This window comes from Spermophilus citellus (genome assembly GCF_964194105.1).
Source record: "Spermophilus citellus genome assembly, chromosome: 2".
NCBI classification, from domain to species: Eukaryota; Metazoa; Chordata; class Mammalia; order Rodentia; family Sciuridae; genus Spermophilus; species Spermophilus citellus.
In genome coordinates this window covers 5,413,645-5,435,362 of record NC_138183.1, presented here as the reverse complement: position 1 = coordinate 5,435,362, position 21,718 = coordinate 5,413,645, and the positions used below count along the sequence as shown (strand labels likewise).

General features: G+C 59.9%; 1 protein-coding gene across 3 annotated transcripts in view; it reads left to right on the top strand.

Annotated features, from left to right (window-relative positions):
* The window catches only part of LAMC3 (laminin subunit gamma 3), a 51,984-nt gene that overhangs the window by 11,984 nt on the left and 18,282 nt on the right, over positions 1-21,718 (top strand). For all 3 annotated transcript variants that reach the window (XM_081267928.1, XM_081267929.1, XM_081267927.1), the window contains exons 3-16: positions 273-403; positions 2,637-2,803; positions 3,827-4,015; positions 4,090-4,207; positions 5,719-5,817; positions 8,111-8,247; positions 10,166-10,276; positions 11,847-12,039; positions 12,187-12,305; positions 15,280-15,504; positions 17,324-17,512; positions 19,714-19,959; positions 20,770-20,923; positions 21,277-21,419. In XM_081267928.1, coding sequence (XP_081124054.1) covers positions 273-403; positions 2,637-2,803; positions 3,827-4,015; positions 4,090-4,207; positions 5,719-5,817; positions 8,111-8,247; positions 10,166-10,276; positions 11,847-12,039; positions 12,187-12,305; positions 15,280-15,504; positions 17,324-17,512; positions 19,714-19,959; positions 20,770-20,923; positions 21,277-21,419 — 2,221 coding nt within the window. The remainder of the gene's footprint in view (positions 1-272; positions 404-2,636; positions 2,804-3,826; positions 4,016-4,089; positions 4,208-5,718; positions 5,818-8,110; positions 8,248-10,165; positions 10,277-11,846; positions 12,040-12,186; positions 12,306-15,279; positions 15,505-17,323; positions 17,513-19,713; positions 19,960-20,769; positions 20,924-21,276; positions 21,420-21,718) is intronic.

Genomic DNA, 21,718 nt, shown 5'->3' with positions numbered 1-21,718 from the left:
AGATGCCCTCACAGGGAGGCACTGTCCTCCCATTTCACAGACTGGGAAATGGGGACACTGAGACATCAAGCTATGTCCCCCAAGTTGCCCAGCCAGTGGGTGGCCTGTTGCCAGGCTAGCGTGGCCAGGCTCCTCTCCTGCACTGTCTCGGGATCCCCCTGAGTCTGGCTTGTCCCAGGAGCCCACCCAGGACAGGCAGCTGGACGGGCCAGCAGAGCAGGCTGAGAGCGATGCTCAGGAACCTGCTGATGAGTCTCTGTCCCCTCCCCCAGGAGTGGGTCACCAGCACTGAGCTGCTCGTCTCTCTTGATCGGCTCAACACGTTTGGGGATGATATCTTCAAGGACCCCAAGGTGCTCCAGTCCTACTACTACGCTGTGTCGGACTTCTCCGTGGGCGGCAGGTGGGTGCCAGGTCCCTGCACCCAGACCCCGCGCAGGAAGAGGATGCCGATGGGAACTGCTGGTGGCAGATGCGTAGCAGGGAGATGCCAGCTCAGCTGTCCGGGGAGGGGGGCGGGTAGGAGCCTGGCCCCTTGCCGGGCACTGCAGGTCATCACAGAGGCTCCTCCTGTCCCCACCAAGCTGAGCCCCCAGCCCATGGCCAGGGGCAGCAGGTAGCTGCTGTTCCCTCCCCCTTCTCATGCGGAAATGTTACCTGCCAGCCCCAGAGAGTGACTCTGCACTGGCCTCACTCCTGGCCCTGGACCAGGTTCTCTTAGCGCCTGGTGATGGGTCTGTTTCTTAGCGTCCACACTCACCCCGGACAGGGGCTGCCCCAAGTCAGAGCCTGTCTGTTATCTGGGCCTCCCAGGGGAGCCAGGATCCCACGCAGCCCCGTGATGGGGAGAAGGCACAAGCCTGTCTTCCCTGGGAACCTGCCTAAGCATGTTTCTGACCCAGCATGGTGTGGCAGACACGAACCAGACGGCTCGTCAGCCTGTCAGGGCACCCTGGGAGCAGGGACAGGAGGCCGAGACAGGATGTGCCAGGTCAAAGCCTACTCTGCAGGGCCGAGGCCGGGGCAGGCGTGAGGCCAGCAGGGAAGCTGGGGCTCGGGGAGGCCCATGGCTGGAAGGGAGGTGGGGACCAGGCTGGAAGCGGGTTAGGACCAGGCCCAGTGTATTCTCATCCCTCAGTCGATGGGGAGCTGCTGAGGGTTTGGCCAGGGGAGTAACAGGGTCAGGTTGTTGAGATACCTGAGGGCTGGTGGGGAGTGGGGGAGAGAGGAGGCCGAGCCGTGGGGTCATGGGGTGGGGCGGCCCCGGCCAGGCAGGCGAGGGGGGAGGTGGACAAGGGCCAGAGCTGCGGAGGAGGGGAGAGCAGCTCAGGTGTGAGTGGTGGCTTTGGGAGCCAGCAGGGTCGTTCCATGACTCAAGGACACGTGGGTGGCCTTAGGGAGACAGAGAGGCCAGAGGGTCACAGGCCCAGAGTCTGTTCCCTAGGGTGTCCATGTGCTCTGGGGAAAGCTGGGCGTCCTGGAGAGGACCCTCTGCCCCGCTTCCCACCCCCATGCGCAGTCAGGTCAAGACACGGGCGGGGCGCCTGGACCTCCAGCTCCTGCTGTTTGGGGGGCTTCAGGCCAGAGGACATATGGGCCCCAGCTGCTGGAGCTGGACCACCCTGGGATCCACAGCTGGCCGGGGAAGGCTGCTCTCGGCCGGGGGCAGGTGGCTGGGACAGCCTGTGTCCCAAGGCCGACAGGATTTCACTCTCCTCCACGAGTCAGAGGACTTCTTGGGGGAGGGAGGTGTTTTAGGCGCCCTCTCAGAGGTGGGCAGTCCCTGTCACTACCCTCATGACCACTGTTCCCAGAGACTGCCGGGGGCCCACCTCACCCTTACCAGAAATACCAGGGTATCTCCTGCCCTGACCCAGGCCCCGGAGAGCAAGCAGTGCTGAGTGCTCTGCCATGCCCTGTGTCCCCAAGCTGAAGGATGCCCGGGCCCTGGCCCTGGTCAGCAACTGTCAGCGTCTGCTGAGGGCAGCTTGTGGAGCCCAGCCACTCAGTGTCTCTCGCTGTTGAGGTCTGAGCCTCGGTTTCCTCCACTGTGAAATGGAGCCTGACCTACGTCGCGGTCTGGCTCTTTGGGTCAGGGCTGGTGGCCACACAGGGCTGGGATCCATGGAGTACCCCGTGTGGCCCCCAGAGCACCTCCTTGTTCCTGCCTCACCCCACCTCTCTCCTGATGCTGTGAGTGTCGTGGGACCTGGGCCCAGGGCTGCCTTCGGTCGCACAGCCTGGGGATCCAGGACTGTCTGGAGCTGTCCCTGTACAGGTGACTCTTTCTTTGCCTTTTAGATGCAGTTAAAGGGCAGCTCCCTGGGTGACCTCCCTAGTCCCCACCCACTGCCCCTATAGGGAGACTGAGATGGCCTTCCCCTGGCCCTCGAAGCCCCCAGGTGGGACTCCAGCACAGCCACTTATGAGCTGGCTGTAGTCTGCCTCTCGGTGCCTGATCCCCCGTTAGAAGGGACAGCGTGGGCTCCAGGTGGGTTCACCTGTGCCCAGATTCCTCCATGCTGCCCCAGGCAGGCGCACAGTAGATGTTCAGCAGAGGCCAGGGTGAAGCAGTGACTCGGGTCACCCTGCCTCCTGTGGGGCTGCTGGCGGTAACCCCGCCCATGTTCCCCCAGGTGCAAGTGTAATGGCCACGCCAGCTCCTGTGGCCCCGATGAGGCGGGCAAGCTGGCCTGCAGGTGCCAGCACAACACCACGGGCACAGACTGTGAGCGCTGCCTGCCCTTCTTCCAGGACCGGCCCTGGGCCCGCGGTACAGCCGAAGCCGCCAACGAGTGTCTGCGTGAGTGTCAGGGACAGAGGCTGGGGTGGCCTCCAGAAACTCCCGAACCTCGCCCTGGGGCTGCTCCTGGGGGGGCCTGCGCGCAGCTTGGGGTCAGGGAGCTGCTGCAGATGGGAGGGGGCGTGGGGGTGGGGCTTTGAGCCTCATCCTTCCCCTACAAACAGCCCCCCAGACCGAGTCCACCCAGAGAGGCGCCCGAGTGGGGAGGCCGGGGAGGCCCCCACCGGTTCCTTTGTTTTAACTGCCCCAACCCCAGCTGCTAATGAAGTCCAGGCACCCTCTCCAGGGGTGCTGCCCTGCCCAGCCTGGCCTCTCCCGCGGCCCCAGCCCTTTGATGTCCCCGCCTATGTGGTGTGGCTGTGACTGCCTAACCACAGAGTGCCACAGCAGGGAGGGTGGCCCTGTCTCCTGCAGGGACGTGGGCCCCCAGCGCAGTCCCACAGTCCCTCCTGGCTGGCGTGCCAGTGGCCCAGTGGCTACTCTCCCCCAAGCCCTGCCCCTCCCCCACTGTCATCTGCTTTGCCTCAGCCCTCTGGGTGCTCTGTCCTCTTGGGCCTGGGCCACTGGTGGTCACAGCTGGGGCAGGAGGGGACATATCTGTACCATGGGATGCCGAGCTGCCTGCAGGAGCTGCGGGGGGGGGAGGGGGGGGGCCAGGACCCTAATGGATTCCTCCTGCCCTCTGGGCTGCCTCCACCAGGGGACGCTCACGATTGCCACCCGGCTCATGCCAAGCCTGTGGCTCTCTCTACACTGGAGACACAAGGCCAGACTGCTTCTGCCCCATCCTTGCCCCTCCCAGTCTCCTCCCCGTCACCAGCCTGGAAGCCTGGTTGCCCTGGTGGACTCCTTCCCCAGCCCAGGCAGCCCTGAGGCCCGGATTGAGCGTCGTGGGCTTCTCTGCAGCCCACCCAGACTGGTGCTTCTGTGCAGCCGAGGCCCTGGTCTCAGTCACCTTTGGGTGGCACAGTGCTCCCTCCTGCCAGGGCCACTCACACCTCCTCCCCGGCCTCCTGCCCACAGCCTGCAACTGCAGCGGCCGCTCCGAGGAATGCACATTTGACAGGGAGCTTTTCCGCAGCACGGGCCACGGCGGGCACTGTCACCACTGCCGTGACCACACTGCTGGGCCACACTGTGAGCGTTGTGAGGAGAACTTCTACCACTGGGACCAGTGGAAACCCTGTCAGCCCTGCGACTGCCACCCGGCAGGTGAGTGACTGTGCAGCCCAAGCCACCCTCAGCGTTCAGTTCAGGCCTCCGCAGCCCTGTGCCCTCCTCCCCAGGTTCCCTGCGCCTCCAGTGCGATGATGTGGGCACCTGCGTCTGCAAGCCCACCGTGACAGGCTGGAAGTGTGATCGCTGCCTGCCCGGGTTCCACTCGCTGAGCGAGGGTGGCTGCAGGTGAGGACAGCAGGGGGTGCGTGGGGGTGGCCAGGGTGGCACGTGTGTTGTATTGGGATGGAATGATGGGAAGTGGGAGGGACAGAACACCTGCTGTCCCCCCACCCCCCTTCCTCTCTCTATCGTTTCTCAGTCCATAGCCAGTTCTGGTAAGGACTAGAGATGCCCAGTCCCCAGGAGGCAGAGAGACGTGGGCAGGTGATCATGTGACCAAGCTCCGTGTCCTGTGGCCCAGCAGCCTACCTCCGGGGTGGAGGGCAGGCTCCTGTGAGAGGCATTCATTTTTAGTGCTGATTGAATGGGAGTGATGGAGAGCAGGGGGGACAGGTGGTCCAGGCAAGGGAAGAGCCCAGCAAAGGCTCGAGGCAGGTGCAAAGTGAGACTCAGGTGCAAAGTGAGACTCAGGTGCAAAGTGAGACTCAGGTACAAAGTGAGACTCGTACTGAGCAGGGAGGCTCAGGAGGAGCTGAGGACCAACACGTTTGGGGGTGGTCAAGGTCAGAAGCTGGACAGGGCAGGAAGGCTGAGCAAGCTTGTGTTAGGGTTTGGCCATGTGGAGGGAGGAGGGATGGGCAGATTCCAGAGCCCCTGGAGGGGAGACGGACAGGCAGGGGGCTACCGGGTTTGGAGCCTCAGAAGAGGGCCCAGCACATTTACCATCTGTTGATTGAGAAAACTCACCCTGAGCAAAAAGATACATGAAGCTGCTGTGATCCAGAAGCACTTTTAAGTGAACTTGTCCTCTATCCTGGACAGGCCATGGGACCATGGGATGCAAGCCTGGGGAGTCTCAGGCTCCTGACAAAATGCTTCTGGGCACAGAAGTGGCCATCAGGGATGGGTGTGGCTCCGTGGCAGTGTTTGCCTAGTGTGCAGGGCCCTGGGCTCCATCCCAGCACTATGAAGCAAAGCAGCAGACCTTAGACAGGACTCCTGCCCCATCCCAGCCTCTGGGCCCTCACAGATGCCCTCCTCCACCCTGGAGCCACCTTTGCCCGCCCAGCCTGCCTTGCCAGCTTGCCTCTGGCAGGCGCCTGTTCTTGCTGGGACCACTCCCTGGGGAAGCCTCCCTCCTCCTGCCCCTGATGTCCTCGTCCCCAAGGCTGGCCAGATGCCCCTTTGTGGTGCTTCACACCTCTCATCCACCTGACCCCAGGGCACATCCAGGGCAGTGTCCGCACTGCGGGGTCCCAAGGGCGGAGCCTTTGCTCATCAGGTGGGTGGGCGGGAGGTTGGTGGATGGAGGGGGCATGGGCAGAGGGGCAGGTGATGGATGGAGGGCAGAGGGGCAGGTGATGGATGGAGGGCGAGTGGACGGTGGGTGGAGGCTCAGATGGAGGGTGGGGTACACAGAGGCTGCGCTGTGCTGGCAGGTAGAGGGGCACCTCCCTGGCAAGGTGGGAACGGGAGGCCAGGGGCAGCCGGCTCCTCTTGGGGATTTCTGGGAACAGCCAGTTCCCACTCTGGAATTGCTCATTGGACATTTGTCCTCTTGTCCCCCTCTTTGGCAGACCCTGTACCTGCAATGCTGCTGGCAGCCTGGGCACCTGTGACCCCCGCAGTGGGCGCTGCCCTTGCAAAGGGAACGTGGAGGGAGACCAGTGTGACAGGTGGGTGAGCCGGTTGACCACAAGTGGGAGTGGGCACAGCTGCTGAGCAGGCACCCGGGCTGTGAGTCAGGAGAAACACAGGACGGTCCTCACCCACTTGTGAGCGGCAGCCCGCACCCCTGGAGCACCATGGACCTGCCGTCCAGGAAGTCACCCAGCGGCCTCATGGCACTGTTTATGCTTTGATTTAATGCTATGGATGCCTCCTACGCTAAGAAAATACGACTTTTTTTCCCAAGCTCAGAGGGAGCTAGGGGGGATGGGAGGTCATCTGATCCATGTAGCTCACCACTCCTCTCTGCCAGCCCTGCCACAGACATCACTAATTGAGTGCTATCCCAGCCCTCCCATCTCATACCCAAGTCAGACATCACTAATGGAGCACAGTCTTTGCCATGAGCCCTCCTGTAACTCAGGCCACTTCTCAGTGCCCTGCTCCCAAAGGCCCTACCAACTGAGCTGAGATTTGAGCCTGTGTGTGGGGGGGCCCTTGCAATCCCATTGTGATGCAAATGAGGGACCTGAGGTTCAGTCAGACAAAAGGATTTTCCAAAGGTCACGTGGTCCATGGACTTCCTGTTCAAGGCCACTGATTCCCAGCTGTGGTGCTGGCAGGCAGACGTGGGCTGGTCTCCTTGGATGCACACAGTCTGCCCCGCCTGGCTTTGTGTCTGGTATCCAAGCCCTTTGCTGCAAGGAAACCCTGTGGCTGGTCCCTGGCCCTGGCTTTCACTCTGGCAGCCCCAGGCCCTTTATCTTGTCTCTGCAGGTTCTTTTCCCCCTCGCCTTGCCCCTAGGCACCTTAAGCAAGAAGGCAGAGTACAATTCGGGAGCCAGAAGCCTCCCGGGTCCTCCCCCAGCTCCTCCTCGCAACCCTGAGTGGGTCCTCTCCTCTGTGCCTCAGTTTACCCACTTGTATAATGGGAGGACTTGGTGGGGTGGGCTCACTTGAGCTTACTGGGCATCCGAGTTGAATCAGAAGACCACCTGGGCCTGCTCAGACAGACAGCCTCCAGGACCACAAACCAGGAATCCGAGTGTGTAAAGCAGTCTCCCCCAGGGCTGTTGGGGACACAGGGTTGTTTCTGGGGGTGAGGCAGGGAGATGGCAAGAGGATGCTGGAGATGGAAGTGCTTAAGAATGAGAGCAGGGGCAGGGGGGGGGGGTGCAGAAGACTCCGTGGCAGGGCCCTGGCCTGGCTTGCTGGAGGCCCTGGGTCCCCCCTCCTCTACTCCCAGCACACACACAAACCAGCCCCAAATCCCAAACCAGGGTGGGCCATGGGAGGACACCGGAGCCAACCTGAAAGGGCTCCCAAAGCTGCAGTGGTTTGAACAGCGAAATAAATCAGCAAAGGATCCCATTCTAACCCAGAGAGGAAAACAAGTGCCCACACCCACAGAGACAGACAGACGGTGGGATAAATAAATAGAGGGGACAAAGGGACAGACCCTCCTTGCAGAATTCCAAACAATCAACGAGCAAGGAGTGCGGGCAGTAGAGAATCAGAGTTGGCACTTCACAGTAGTGATCGCTGAGGGCAGAAGCCACCGATGGATGCTGACATTAGTGGGTGGCACTTTCAGGAGAAACAGAATGCTTGTGTAGCCTCCAAATATTCATTAATCACTGTGGTGGTCACAGGTCCACCTTCTTTGGTCCCCACCCACAGGGCTCAGGTCCCCTCCCTGGGCTGGGCTTAGTGACTGCTGAGGTCTGGCATTGGGCAGTTGCTCACAGGAGGAACCTGGGGAGGGAAGGGTCACCTCACTGCCCAGGGGTCACATCCTAATGTGATGAAAATCACACTTCCCCTCTGTGTACCTCCTCCCCCAACCCATACCCCAGTCTCATCACGAGAAACCATTGAGGGACACACCTGAATGCGCGGGTCCCAAAGTCTACAGAGCTGTGCTTTTGAAGGGTCAGGTCTAGAGGGACGGGGAGGACCCAGAGGCACTTACAGATTGGAGGAGAAGGAAGACCCAGCTCAACCCAGCACGGTGTCCTGGGTGGGGAACCTGGAACAGAAAAAAAGGACAGTGGTGGCCAAACCCCGGTGCAGCCCAGAGCATCCTTGACGTCAGGGACTTTAATGTCCGAGTTGGCCAGCTGTGCACAGCAGGGGGGCAGTGAGGCACTGCCTTGCTCTCCTCTGTCAGTCTGGGGAAAACAGTTTTAGGAGTTTCCCGGGGGGTTCTGGCTTGGCATCGGCTAACCAGATCTCCCAGGGCCCCGTGCCTTTCTGACCTGTTCACGTGGCCCTGGTGGGCATGACTGGTATCCCTTCCAGGTGTCGCCCAGGGACATTCAACCTGCAGCCCCACAACCCACTGGGCTGCAGCAGCTGCTTCTGCTACGGCCACTCCAAGGTGTGTGGGGCCGCTGCCGGGTTCCAGGAGCACTGCCTGCTCTCCGACTTCCGCCAGGGTAAGCAGTGCCCCACTGCCACCTCCCAGGGTCTGCTGCGTTGGCAGCTGGGGTGGGCGGCCCCTTCACATGCCAGCCGAGTGGGCCGAGTGAGCAGGCAGCTCCTGCAGCCCCCTGCAGCCCCTCTGCCCCGCCCCTGCCTCTTCCCAGCCTCCAGCAGTTTGTGTGGTGGGGGTGGGTGGCTCTGGGGGGCTGGGGAGTGGTACCCTGTTAATCCTGTGGGGAATGTCCACAGAACCTAGAAGGTCATCATCCCTTGCCGTACCTGGGGCTGGGGATTCAGGCTCCATCTCCTGTTCTCTGTTTATTGAGCACCCATGGTATGCCTGAGGCAGGGTCCCAGGCAGGTAGGGTCTCTCATTCTTGTTTTATAGGTGAGGCCCCAAAAAAGCAGGTCACTTTCCTGAGGCAGGTTCCCGGACATTAACTTCCCTAAGATCAAGGGTGCTCTGGGCTGCCTCGGGGTTTGGCCACTACTGTCCTTTTTTTCTGCTCCAGAATCCCCCATGCGGGACATTTGTGAGCTCTGGAGTTTAGCTCTCACCATGCAGCCTTGTGTGGGTCTGCAACTTTAGAGGACACAGCCTCATCTTTGGGGCAGGATATTGGCAGGGCACGAAGTTAGAGCTTGAAGTCAGAGCCAGCCACCCTGGAGCACCCTACCTTCTGCCTCTCCCTCCAGGGAGGAGGGCATGCCCCAGATGCAGGGACAGTGCGCCCTCTGCTGGACGCCATGCAGAAGGCAGGGTGTGAGGCAAACATGGCCCTAGGAGAGCAAGGGGTCTGGTGGTACCACCTCATTATCTCAGCTGCCTCAGCCAGTGGTTCTCAAACTTTCTGGTCCCTTCCTCTTGGAGACCACTGAGGACCCCAGAGCACTTGTGTATATATTGATATTAGCGGGAAAACTGATTTTTAAAAATGTTTATTTTTAAAAATTAAAAAACAGCCACTGTGAACCTATTATGTTAAAATGAAGAACATAGTTCTGTGAAAATGACTATTTTAAACCCCAGAATATCTGTTGAGAAGAGAGCTGCTGGCTCTGTGTTCTCGCCTGTCCCTTAAGGTCTGGCTGGGCAGAAGCCGGCTGCTCCTCCCATGGGCCTCTGCCGGCCAGCGGCAGGAACAGCACACACATCGTGCAGGTTCTAGAAAACTCAAATCTTCCCTCAGGGTCGGCAGGAAGATAGCTCCATCTCACAGACCCCTGAAAGGGTCTTGGGGGTCTCCCTGAGGGGTGTGGACCAGTTTTGAGAGCTGCCACTGCCCAGAGTACTCCACTGTCCCCATTTTGCAGATGTGAAGCCAGCTTCAGAGAGGTTAAGTAACTTTCTCAGGGTCACACAGTTAGCAAGGAACCACTTAATTCAGCCCAAGGAGCCCCAGGCCTTTCCCCTTCATCCCTCCCTCCCCGCCCCCTGGGTGCTCGGGTGTTCGGCTCCTACCCTGTTGCCAGCTGCCCTGGAGAGTGCCCCTGGAGGTCATGTGCTCTGTGCTGGCTGTGCTTGCTGTAACTCCTGTCCCTAGAGGGAAGGTGGACAGAACGGGGGCCTGAAGGCCTGGGCCCCTCCTGGTGTGGACCCTTCCTCACCAGGTGACCCTTCTGGGTACAGTAGGGCTAATGACACACGTACCTGGAGGGTCAGGGTGGGTGAGGCCATGGTGAGAAAGTTCTCTGAAGACAAGGTCAAGTCCATTATTGTTGGGGGTGGCCCTGATGTCCCCAGGCCCCCATGTTGGATCTTCGGGCTATCTCTTCATGTGGAACTCAAGACCCCTCTGAAGCAGAGCAGGGTCCCTGGCTCCCGTCTCCTCCTGGGCTCCCTCCACACGTAGTCCCCTCAGGGGAAGGACTTGCCTCCTGGGGACCCCCCATGGCCTCATGCTGCCGGCTGTGCCTGTGCTTGCTGTCTAGGACCTGGAGGCTGGTGGGTCAGGAGCAAGGGAGACTCGGAGCGTCCCCCACGATGGAACCCGCGTGGGATCCTCTTGGGCTCAGAAGACGAGGAGGTGCTCACAGCACCAGGTACCTGCGGCCGGGGTCTGCCCAGCTAGCTCCCCTCTGCGGCTAGGTGTGGTTAGTGCAGTTCTTATTACACACCGCCACAGACGGGGTGAGTTATAAAGAAAAAAGTCAAGGTCGGGGGCTATGTCTGGTGATGGCCTTTTTGCTGGCAGAGCCCTGGACAGCACAGGGCATCACGTGGTAAGAGACAGGGGTTGCACATGTGTGTGTGTCTCCTGGTCTGTCTCCTTCTTAGAAAGCCACCAGGATTCTCTCGTGGGCCCCACCGCCTGACCTCCTCTGAATGGGGAAGGTTCCCACCCTCCCAGTGGGGATTGAATTCAGCATGGTGGGGGCTGTTCAACATGGCTGAGAACATGCCCAGTCCTGTCAGTGCCCTGGAAGACAGAGGTCGCTGATGTGGGCCCAGGGCTGGGGTCAGGGTGCCACCCAGGCTGCTTCCCTTCTGGAGCCTCAGGGGAAGGGCTCAGGGGGCCTGGCCTTCCTCCAGCTTCAGAGCAGCTGCATCTGGCACCCATCACGACCTCTCCCGTCCCTAGGACCTTGGGATGACCTTGGGCCCAGCTGGAGGGTCCACTTCCTGTCCCTGCTCTGTGGCCAGCTGGTCCGCTACCTGGCTCCACCTGTAGCCTCATCCCTGCCACGTCAGATGGCCCGTGCACAGGTCCAGGGACTGGGGTTGGAGACCGTTTGGTCCATGGTGTATGTGGAATCCCTGGAATGAGACAGTCTGTTTTTCACAGTTTGGAAGTGATTGTGTATTTTTCTTTCTGGAACAGAGGAAACCCTGCCAGACATGAGGCTCAGTATTTTTATTTCCTTTTTTTGTTGTTTGTTTATTTTCTGTACCTAGGATTGAACCCAGGGATTTAACCACTGAGCCACATCCCCAGCCCTTTTTTATATTTTATTTGGAGACAGGGTCTCACTGAGTTACTTAGGGCACTAAGTTGCTGAGGCTTGGAACTCACTATCCTCCTGCCTCAGCCTTCCAAGCCTCTGGGATTACAGGCTGTGCCACCGCACCCAGCCTTGGGCATTTTTATTTCCTTTCCCACTGGACGAATGTCTCACAGCTTCTCTCTGCCTTTGGCTTGCGCTCCAGTGAGGAAGAACTGAAAGGAGGGCCAGTTGGTCCCTCTGAGCCACACCCCAGGCCCCCCTGCTTGGTTCTGGGCATAGGTGGTCACCTGACGCAGAGGATGCAGGAAGAAGGGGTGGGCCTGGCTCCCGGTGAGTCTCACTAACTCCCACGAGGTGGGTCCACAGACATTCTGAGTTCCCGGGGCTCAAACGTGATATGTGGGCCGGTAGCAGGGGGCTCCCTCATTCACCGTTCCTGTGCTCCCCGAGTTCAGACTCTGTTGTCCCCTTGGACTTCACTTACAAAGCTCTAGCTCAGAGACGAAACTATCAAGAGTGACAGCAGAGCTCTAAGCCAGCCCCAGGTGACGGCACCTAGGTGTGACACCTGGCATCTGTGGTGCAGGGAGCATTTCTTGTCATCGATAGACTTGTGGCCTCAAGCTGAGCATCGGAAGACTGTCCGAGCCTCTTCTCTTGTCTGCAGAGCAGTTCCTGGGTGACCAGCGCTTCAGCTATGGACAGCCCCTCACGCTGACCTTCCGCGTCCCCCGTGGTGGCTCTGTGCCCCTGGTGCAGCTGAGACTGGAAGGAGCGGGCTTGGCCCTGGCTCTGAGGCACTCCAGTCTGTCGGGTCCCCAGGACGCTGGGCAGCCGGGGCAGGCCCAGCTCAGGTTCCTGTAAGTGTCCCCATCCGTCCTCAGAGATGTGGGGGCACAGGAGGGGCACCCTGGAGAGTCCCCTGTGGTCTGGGCGGCTGCTCTGATTCCCAGGCTCCTGGCACCCCCCAGCCCCCATCAGGCCTCACATGGCCCTGTCCCCGGCAGCTTGCAGGAGACCTCTGAGGACACGGAGCCCCCGCTGCCTGCCTTCTACTTCCAGCGTCTCCTCGCCAACCTGACCGCTCTGAGTATCCAGGCTAGTGGACGAGGCCCAGGCCCTTCTGGTCAGTAATGATGGCAGCATGCCCCCAAGAGCCCTGGTCACGGCACCAGGCTGGGTCCTGCCCACGTGGCCTTGCCATGTTGAGTCCTGAGGGCAGTTACTGTCCCCACTTTTCTAAGCACTTTGAGATTCTGAGGAGTCACGGCACTTGCCCATGACCCTGCCACCCACAAAGACAGCAGGAGTGGTGGCTGAGGCCAAGGCAGAGGTTGTACAGGTGAGGGGCCTCCGGGTGGACAGCTCTGGGGGGGGGGGGGGCTGGGCAGATATGGGGGCTGCATCTTCCCTGAGAGCTCGGCCCCTGCTGGTCACTGGTGGTATTGCACCCAAGCCACCCCAAGTCTGGTAGCATTTCGAAGTCCCCAGGATGGACCAGTATTTGTCACCATCTCTTGCCTTGGTCACTAGGAACAAACATGGTGATACCCTACCTTCATACAATTTTAAAAATCATATTACATCCTACCTATGATACACAGAATAAAGAAAAGGAAGGGAGAATATTCAGACAGGGCTCAGGCCTGACCAGGCTTAAAGACTCAGCGGTCAGAGGCTCCCTGCTGGGCGGAGTGAGTGTGGGTTTCCGAGAGGCAAGAAGCTGTGGAGCCCTCTGCCCACCTGAGCAGTGCAGACCGAGTCCCACATGGCTGTGCTAGAGTGGAAACCAGGTCATTGGTCACAGGCACCCCAGGATGAAGAGGGAGGCTGTAGGCTCGGTCACCTCCCTCATTGTGGTTCTTTTAAAAGGTGCATGGAGCCTGTGGCTGGGTTCCATCACTCCGTGGGGGGAACACGTTTAGCAGAATAGCCACTCATCTGTGGGTGAAGCCGTAAACCAAGTTTCTGACCCTCAGGGGAATGCAGGTGACCCTGATTCCTGACATCCTGTGGGTTCGTCCTCTGGAACTCAGCTGAATGGGTGTGTTTGCCAGCTCATGAGTGGGGGTCCACAGAGGGGCTGCAGATGGGATGGGGTGGTGGCCATGGGGATTCGAGCCCCGTGAGCTGCGTGCCTTCACTGGTATATGACTTGGGACAGCTCTGAACCAGGCAAGGCACAGAGTCCCCCCACCTTGTGGCATCTGCGTCACTGGACAGTTCCATACACACTGGACGTGGTCATGCTACCTGGTGTCTGAGTGCAGGATGGAGCAGGGGTCTAGGCTCAGGCGCTTACAGAGGGGTGTTGCTGCCTTTCTAGCATCAGAGGAACATTTGCAAACCACAGGGGCAGGACAGAGTGTCCTCTAGCACTCTGGCCTCCTGTTGTGACAACCAAGTGGACCTCAGATTTGCTTCCTGGGGTCAGTTTGCTCCTTCTGAGAGCCTGCAGCTCTGACGCTGGCTTTCCCCAGGCCCCTGTAGGTCCGAGGCTTGGAGGTGCAGCCCACAATCCCCCAGGCCCCAACACCTCCTCTTTCTGTTGGGTCAAGGCTCCTCTTCATCCTGGGAATCTCACTTCCACTCTCCCCAACAGCTCCCAAGCTTCCCAGTCAGTCCCTAGTCTCCAGTTGCCAGTGCGCCTCTTACTTATGCCACAGCACCCCACAGTAGGTATTGGGGGGCACTGGAGACACAGCTGCAAGAACCAACACCTCTCCTACCCCCAGGCCCAACCTCTTCCCACTGATCACATTTGGGGGCCTATTGCTCTGAACCTTGGGGTGCGTTCTTACCTTGGTCTTTTTTAACCTAGAAGTTCGGTCACATGGTACACTCTTCTGTGATTCACTCTTTCCAGCTGCTGGTGTGTCCTAGAGACAGCTCTGGTCCTCTAGGTCCTCCCCTCTGCAGGATGCCCTGGCGTAGACCCCCCACCCAGTGACAGACACTCCAGGGTCTCAACTCCCACGGGGACACACAGCCCTGCAGGGAGCAGGGAACACCTCACATAAAGCTCTCTGTCCTTGTGTAGGCATTGGTCACAGGAGGTCCCAGAAATGGAAGTGTTAGGTCCAGGAGTGTGCATTTTAAATTTCAACACGCCAAAATTTCCCTCCCAAAGACTGTCTTCATCTCTACTGATAGGAGCGCCCCCCCCTACTGCCAGCTCTACTTCTCCAGCGCTCACAGGTGTGGTTTTAAAATATATATTCAGTACCAGGGATGGAATATATATTCAGTACCAGCCCTTTTTTATATTTTATTTTGAGACAGGGTCGTGCTAAGTTGCTTAGGGTCTTGCTAAGTTGCTGAGGCTGGCTTCAAACTTGCGATCCTCGTACCTCAGCCTCCTGAGTTGCTGGGATAACAGGCGTGCACCAGCACACCACACCCAGTGAGGAGCTTGGTCTGATGGGACCCTGTACCCCTCAGTTGCTACAAGTAGAGCCTCCTAAATTACATGCATTCAGCTACACATTTTTTTTCAAATGGCAGATTCTTTATTTTCATAAATGAGTGCATTATTGTTCACTTAAATGCAAAATATTCACCAAAAAAATTCACTGGCATTTCCATGTCATTAGGCCCTTTCAATCAAAATCCTTCTGTTAAAAACAATCCTCCCATTAAATGACAGAACTGTTGCATTCATTCATCTCCATACTCTTGCAGGACTTAAAACTTCGGGAAACAGACCTTAAGCTTTGCCCAAAGGTAGCATGCAGCTCTGAGCAGGGCCTCGTAAGCTCTCTGTGCCTATCCCCCTCCATGGCTGGTCTCTAAAATGTTTCCCAATCAAGGGGTTGGGATGGCTCATTGTTATTTAAATATACGTATCTTTAATAACCCAGGAGAACGGAGTCTTTCCTCCCTCCCCGCCACCTGCCCTCCCTGCCCGTGCTGAGCACCTGCTCTGCCTTTGGCCTTTTGGCTGCCTCTCCTTCTGTAATTGCCTTGTTCCCCCGCCCTTAATTTGACTGTTCTACAAATCATAACTGATCCTTAGGCTGCCCTCTGTCCGCAGCTGCCCATTTGTGCGGGGGAGGTTGGGGGGAGCGTGCATACAGCTCCCTCCTCCTCTCTCTCTGCAGGCCAGGTGCTCCTGAGTGAGGTCCGGCTCACATCGGCCCGGACCCAGAGGGGACTCTCCCCTCCAGCCTCCTGGGTGGAGACCTGCTCGTGTCCCCGAGGCTACACAGGCCAGTTCTGTGAATCCTGTGCTCCAGGATACAAAAGGGAGACGCCACAGGGGGGTCCCTATGCCAGCTGCGTCCCCTGCACCTGTAACCAGCATGGCACCTGTGACCCCAACACAGGTGAGTCTTTGGCATCCTAATCTAAGTCCATCTGGGCTACATCTGGCCCTGTGAGATGAGTACTGACCCCCACGGGCACAGCCTGGCACGGCTACCAAGTGGCTGCCCAAGCCATGGGCCCAGAGCCCACTCCTGCTGTCGCCAGGGCGTCCTGTACTTTAGTAAGAGCCGTGACTGGATCCACTTGTGTGTTAGGCTCCATGCCAAGGGTGATGTGAACATCTGGTGAGGGCATCTGTCCACATACCTGCCCTTGCTAGGCAGCTCCCTCCTCCCAGGAAGGAGCAGGGAGGACCTTGGGGGCCTGCTGTGCTGTGGGTGCTGTGAGGGAGGACAGAGGCATCTGCAAGGCAGGTGATAGCAGGAGAGCACCCATGCAAGCCACACAGGTGACAGCAGCTCACAGGCACTGTCCCAGAGCCTCATATCTGACACCCTCACCCCTTCGGGGCTTGTGGCCTTGGGAGAGTCACTTCCGTCCCTGTCAATTGGGGACAGCAGTAGTGTCACATGGCCTACATTTTGGTGGGAGGGAGATGCCTAGGCTCTAAAGACACCAAAGCTGCGCCCTTGCTCACGGGGCCTGAGCCTTGGGGTCGTCACCTGGGAAGGGCAGGAAACAGAAGGCCGTCCCTTCTAGTGTGTTGGGGGATAATGATACAGGGTCACCAGCCTCCTTCTCATCCCGGCACCACTGTACACATCACACTACTGGCTCCTGCAAGCATCCCTGCAGTGTGGTCCCTGGACTGTCCTGTCTCACAGCCTGGGACTCTGGGTGCAGAGCAGCCACATGGCCAGTAGATGGCAGAGCTGCACCTCTCACCGGCTGTCCCCACCTGCAGAGGAGCCAAAAGGTGGGGGCAGGGCAGAGGCCTCTCTGCCCCCACCCAGTGGGTAGCGGGCAGCGGGTCCTCCCTGGAGCAGGCAGGTCTCTGCCCATGTGACACATGGGGCACCCTTCATTCTCGTGCCCGTGGCAGACACCACCAATGGAGCCTGGGAGCGGCCGCATACCCCTGCCCTGCCTGAGGCAGCAGAGTCTTGTGGGAGGGGACTATTTTGCCTCCCTCCACCCCAGGCTTCATGTCACTGCCCAGGCCGGGAGGAGCCTGTGGGTGCTGGGCCCAGGCAGGGGCAGTGCCACTAAGTGCTACCCACTGGCCCACTCCCGTCCCTCCCCCTTCCTCATGTCCACCTCAGCCTGGGTGCTGAGGGGAGGGGCGTCCTGCCAGTGTTGGCCTCGGTTGACGCCTTCATGGCCAGGCTGCTACTGGGTGTTTGTGGCCGGGCCTCCCTTCAGAGCACCCCGGGCTCTGAGTGGACGCCAGGTGATGCTGGGCTGTGGAGGGGACTGAGATTCCCCTGTCTTCAGGCACCAGAAGGCAGGGACAGGTCTGCATGTGAGGCCAAGCAGCCTCGGGGTGCCCCTGCAAAGTTGCACCAAGGCTGGACCCTGAGGCAGAGGAAGGAAGAGGAGAATCAGTGTGTCTCTGCGCCTCCTGGTTCAGAGGAAGGTCTGGAGCGCAGCTTAATAGTGACATCGGGTCACGCGTGAACCAGGGAGAGTGGGCCACCTTGAACGCCCGGCTCCATGGTCCTTGCCGGAAACCTCGAGGCCAGCGCCTTTGCTATTCCTGTGTTACAGGCGAGGACAGAGACGCCGGCCTGTTAGGTGACTGCGGGTTCAGTGGGCAGAAGATGGAGGACCTGAGCCCAGGCCAGTCCTGCACCAGCCATCCCTGCCATGCTGCCTCTGCCCAGTTTCAGGGGCATCCTGGCTCAGACAGTGGACAGTGGTTCTTGTCTTGACCCTCAGGGATCTGCCTGTGTGGCCACCACACCGAGGGCCCGTCCTGTGAGCGCTGCTTGCCCGGTTTCTATGGCAACGCCTTCGCAGGGCAAGCTGACGACTGCCAGCCCTGTCCCTGCCCTGGACAGTCACCCTGCTCCATTGTCCCAGAGGGTGGGGAGGTGGTGTGTACCCACTGCCCCCCACACCAGAGAGGTGAGTGGCCGTGACCCAGGGAGGGCCCAACCTGTGGGGAGACCAAGCCTCGGGTGCACTGGGCTCTGGGGTCCTGGGTTGGGGATGTGGCAGTTTGGGGAAAGCCCAGCTTAGGGATGGCAAGAGTGACCTTTGGGGACACCGAGTCCCAGACAAGGCCTCAGACTTCAGGGTTGCTGGCCGACCTCGCCTTGAACACATGAAGTGACCTTTGAAAAGGCCTGAGAGGGAGCCCAGCACCTGTTTCCCTAACAGAGATTCAGAGCAAAGGAGGAAACCTCACCTGAAACCTCGGGTCCTCCAGCTTTTAAACACCACCTGAGGAATGTGTGCAGCGGGGCCCTCCTCACCCCCACCCCAGGCCTCTGCTGGTCCTCGCTCCTGCTGCTGGGCTCGGGGCCCTCCTAGACACCGCATCTTTTTTCAGTAGTGTTTGAGACATTCACATGCCCAACAATCCACCCATTTAAAATGTACGATTAAGTGGCTTTTGGTATACTACAGCACGGATTTTTTTTATCATGGTAAAATATGTAGTGTCAAAGCTGCTGCCTTAAACATCATTTTAAGCGTGTAACTTGGGGGTGCTGTGGGCGCCATCATCGCCACCGTCCATCCCCAGAACCCCACCATCCCAGACAGAAGCTCTGTGCCTGTTAGGTCAGTGCTCAGCGCCTCCTGCTCCCGGCCTGTCACAGCTCCTCCACTCGCTGACTCTGAGTTGGACTCCCCGGGGACCTCATTTAGGTGGAGTCACACTGTGCTGGTCCCTCCGTGTGGCTGGTTTCATGTGGCCCAATATCCTCAAGGTCCCAGACATGGGATTTTACCTTTGGCACACATGGCAGCATCGGACCAGTCCTGTCCCACACTCTGCTCCACTGGACCTTGACGAGAGCAGCTCTCTGGTCCCCAGGAGCCGGCAGGGCTGAGTGGACAGGCGCAGAGCAGGGAAGCCAGAGGCTAAGGGGCCTGCACCCCACTAGCCAGCACCCGGCCCCCTGACTGGCTCTCACAGTGTGAGTGGACACAGAAGCTCAGAGGGTCGCAGCCGGGGGCGGGGACAACCAACAGGGCTCTGCTGCCCTCCTGTGCCTGCAGGGCTTCCTTGGGCCTTGTGAGAGGCCAGCACACAGACAGCTCCCCTGGGCAGCTGGGTTGGGATTGGCTGCGGTCAAGTCCTGGTCTCCGCCTGCCTCAGGACCACACCCCCCACCAGAGCTGCCCTCACCTGGTCCCTAGGGCACGGCCGGGGACTGCGTTGGTCAGTGTGGGCTTCGAGCTCCCCTCTCCCAACATGGAGTCCCCAAGAGTCACGCTCGCCTTCACCTTGAACCCTGTTCAGGTCTTTCCTTCCTGGTCTCTTGGTCCTTTGTGTCCCTCTGCCCCTCTCTGAGGGTGCTCTGAGTAACGGTGGCTTGATTTCAAGAGGACCATGAAGTCCACACCTGTTTTTCACAAGGACACAGCTGTTCTTAGACGTGTCCACTCAGTGGGACTGCCCGTGTCCGTTGACACAGGGTAGAGGTGTAAAGAGGGGGTGACACGCACCTCACGGGCCCCTCCTCTCACCACCCCGGGGACCATGGCCAGTTGGGATCTGTGGATCCCCCAGACATAGCTGCACAGAGATCTGGGCAGAGACTGGTGTGTTACCAAGAATGGCCCCACCACCCAAAGCACGAGCTGTGTCCAGAGAGGGTCTCCCAGCCACCACCCTCCCGAAGTCCTCACACCCCATCTCCTGTGAGGCTCATGTGGCCCTGCGGGTGGGACGAGGTGGCAGCAGCCCCAGGTCCACCCGGGAGGCAGGGCAGGAGTGGAAATGCACATTCCTGAGCAAGTTCAGAGGCCACGGGGAGCAGAAGCAGGAAAGGGACACGTGAAATGTAGAGGGGGAGGGGAGGGAGGAGACAGTGACAACGGAGGTGCTCGTGAAGATAGTGGTGACAGTGGCATGCTGGCACTTATCACATGTCAGGAAATAATCTCACTGAGCCTCCACAGTCCTGTGAAGGAGCCGCCATACGTGTCCCCTTTAGAGATGAGGAGCCTGAGTTCGGAGGCACAGTGGCTTCCCTGAGACCACACAGCCAGGGGACAGCCCGCGGGGGGGGGGGGCTGTGCTCCACTCACCGGAGGCCTGGCTTTGTGCCTGGCACAGGTGGCCCGAGCTCCTCACCCTGCTCCCTCTCACACAGGGCGGCTCTGTGGGAGCTGTGATGACGGCTTTTTTGGGGACCCACTGGGGCTCTCTGGGGCCCCCCAGCCCTGCCGCCCGTGCCAGTGCAGTGGGAACATGGACCCCAATGCGGTGGGCAACTGCGACCCGCTGTCGGGCCGCTGCCTGCGCTGCCTGCACAACACGACGGGGGACCACTGTGAGCGCTGTCAGGGGGGCTTCTATGGGAGTGCCCTGGCCCCTCGGCCTGCCACCAGGTGCATGCGTGAGTACCCACCACCTGGGCCCACGGGGGCACGGGGCCTCGTCCTCCACCCACTCAACCCAGATGGGGTGGCTGAGAGTCCCAGAGCCAGCTGGCCCCTTCGCCAGCTCTGCCGCCTCCGGCAGGTCCCTGTCTCCTTGGAGAGGGTGGGACTGGCTCTTCTGCAAGGTCCCTTTCAGCCTTGGCGCTTTATAAACTGGGACCCAGCGATTTCCCCCTGTTGGATAACTCAGTGCTGTGCTCTCAGCTCAGTCCAGGAGGCTGACCCAGGGTCACCAGGCCGGGGCTCCCCTTCCTCCTCCAGCCCCCACCTGGGTAACCCTCAGAAGAGCCTAAGCTCTGGGAGACCAGAGCCTGTGGTCCTGCAGGGAGGAGCTGGGCGTCTGCCCCAGACTGATCTGCTCCTGCGCCTTTCCCACACCCCACCACCATCCTGCTGCCCCTTGCTCTGTGGAGCCCCTTGGGGAACCCGCTGTGTCCTAGAGTGAGATGCTGTCCTGTGGTGGCCGGGGGGCCAGGACACCTCATGGCCCAGGGCGGGGTGCAGGGCTCTGCCTGTGACTCTTTGATGGAGTCTGGGCTCAGGGCTCGGGGCAGGCTGTGGGGGTGCTGCCTACCACTACCTCTGCCCTGGATGTCTTCAGGGGCGTAGCAAAGGGGCCGAGACCCAAGCTCGGCCCTCCAGCTGTACCTCAGCAGGGGCTCAGCAGCCTGGGCTGCACCCAGGTCCTCTCAGGGGCTTCTGCAGCCTATCTGTGGTTGAGTGGACAGGTGTGCCCGTCCCCAACACCCTGCCCTGCTTCCCCACAGCCTGCAACTGCAACCCTGGGGGCGTGGACAGTGGGCAGACGCCCTGCGACCCGGTGACTGGCCAGTGCTCCTGCCTGCCTCATGTGACCGGGAGGGACTGCAGCCGCTGCAGCCCCGGCTTCTACAACCTCCAGCCAGGGAGGGGCTGCCAGAGGTAGGTGGGGTGAGGCTGTGGCAGTCTGGGTGCCTTGCCAGGGAGGGGTGGCTGTTTTGGCCACAGCAGCACCTAAGACAGACATCTCTAAGGAACAGTAGGGTCCTGCAGGAAAATGTGAGGGGGCCCCACGGGTTTCTTCTTGCAGGACTTCTCAGAGCCTTTAGTGAGCAAGTCCCCGTGACTTGCCAACAGAAGGCTACCATCTCTCCAGGACGGGCATTTGTCCCCAAGGCCTTTACCTCCCCCTTCTGGTGGGCATCCTGTGAGATTTGTGCTCCCGTGGGCATAGCTGCCACCACTAGAAGCTGGGCCAGGAGTGGCCTAAGACCTGGTTCCTTCCCCTATTGCAGCTGCAAGTGTCACCCACTGGGGTCCCGGGAGGACCAGTGCCATCCCAAGACGGGGCAGTGCCCCTGCCGCCCCGGTGTCACAGGGCAGGCCTGCGACAGATGCCAGCAGGGTTTCTTTGGCTTCTCCGTCAAGGGCTGCCGAGGTAAGGAAGCCGGTCCTCCCTGGGCTGCTGGGACAGGGGAGGTCTTTCGCCAGAGATGCTGGCAGGAGAGACAGTGGTCAGGGGCAGGGCGGGTCCCCTCTGCACAGCCTGGGGACAGGGAGCCAGTGGGTGTGGAGGAATAGCAGCACCTTGGTGGCAGCTGAGAACCTTGTCCCAAATGCCACCACTGAATTCCTATGTGCCTGGGCCCCCTGTCCCCTTTGTGAGCCTCAGTTTCCTCACTTGGACAGTTGGGCAGTTCCCAAACCTGACTGGTCCTCAGGCATCTGGGGACACTG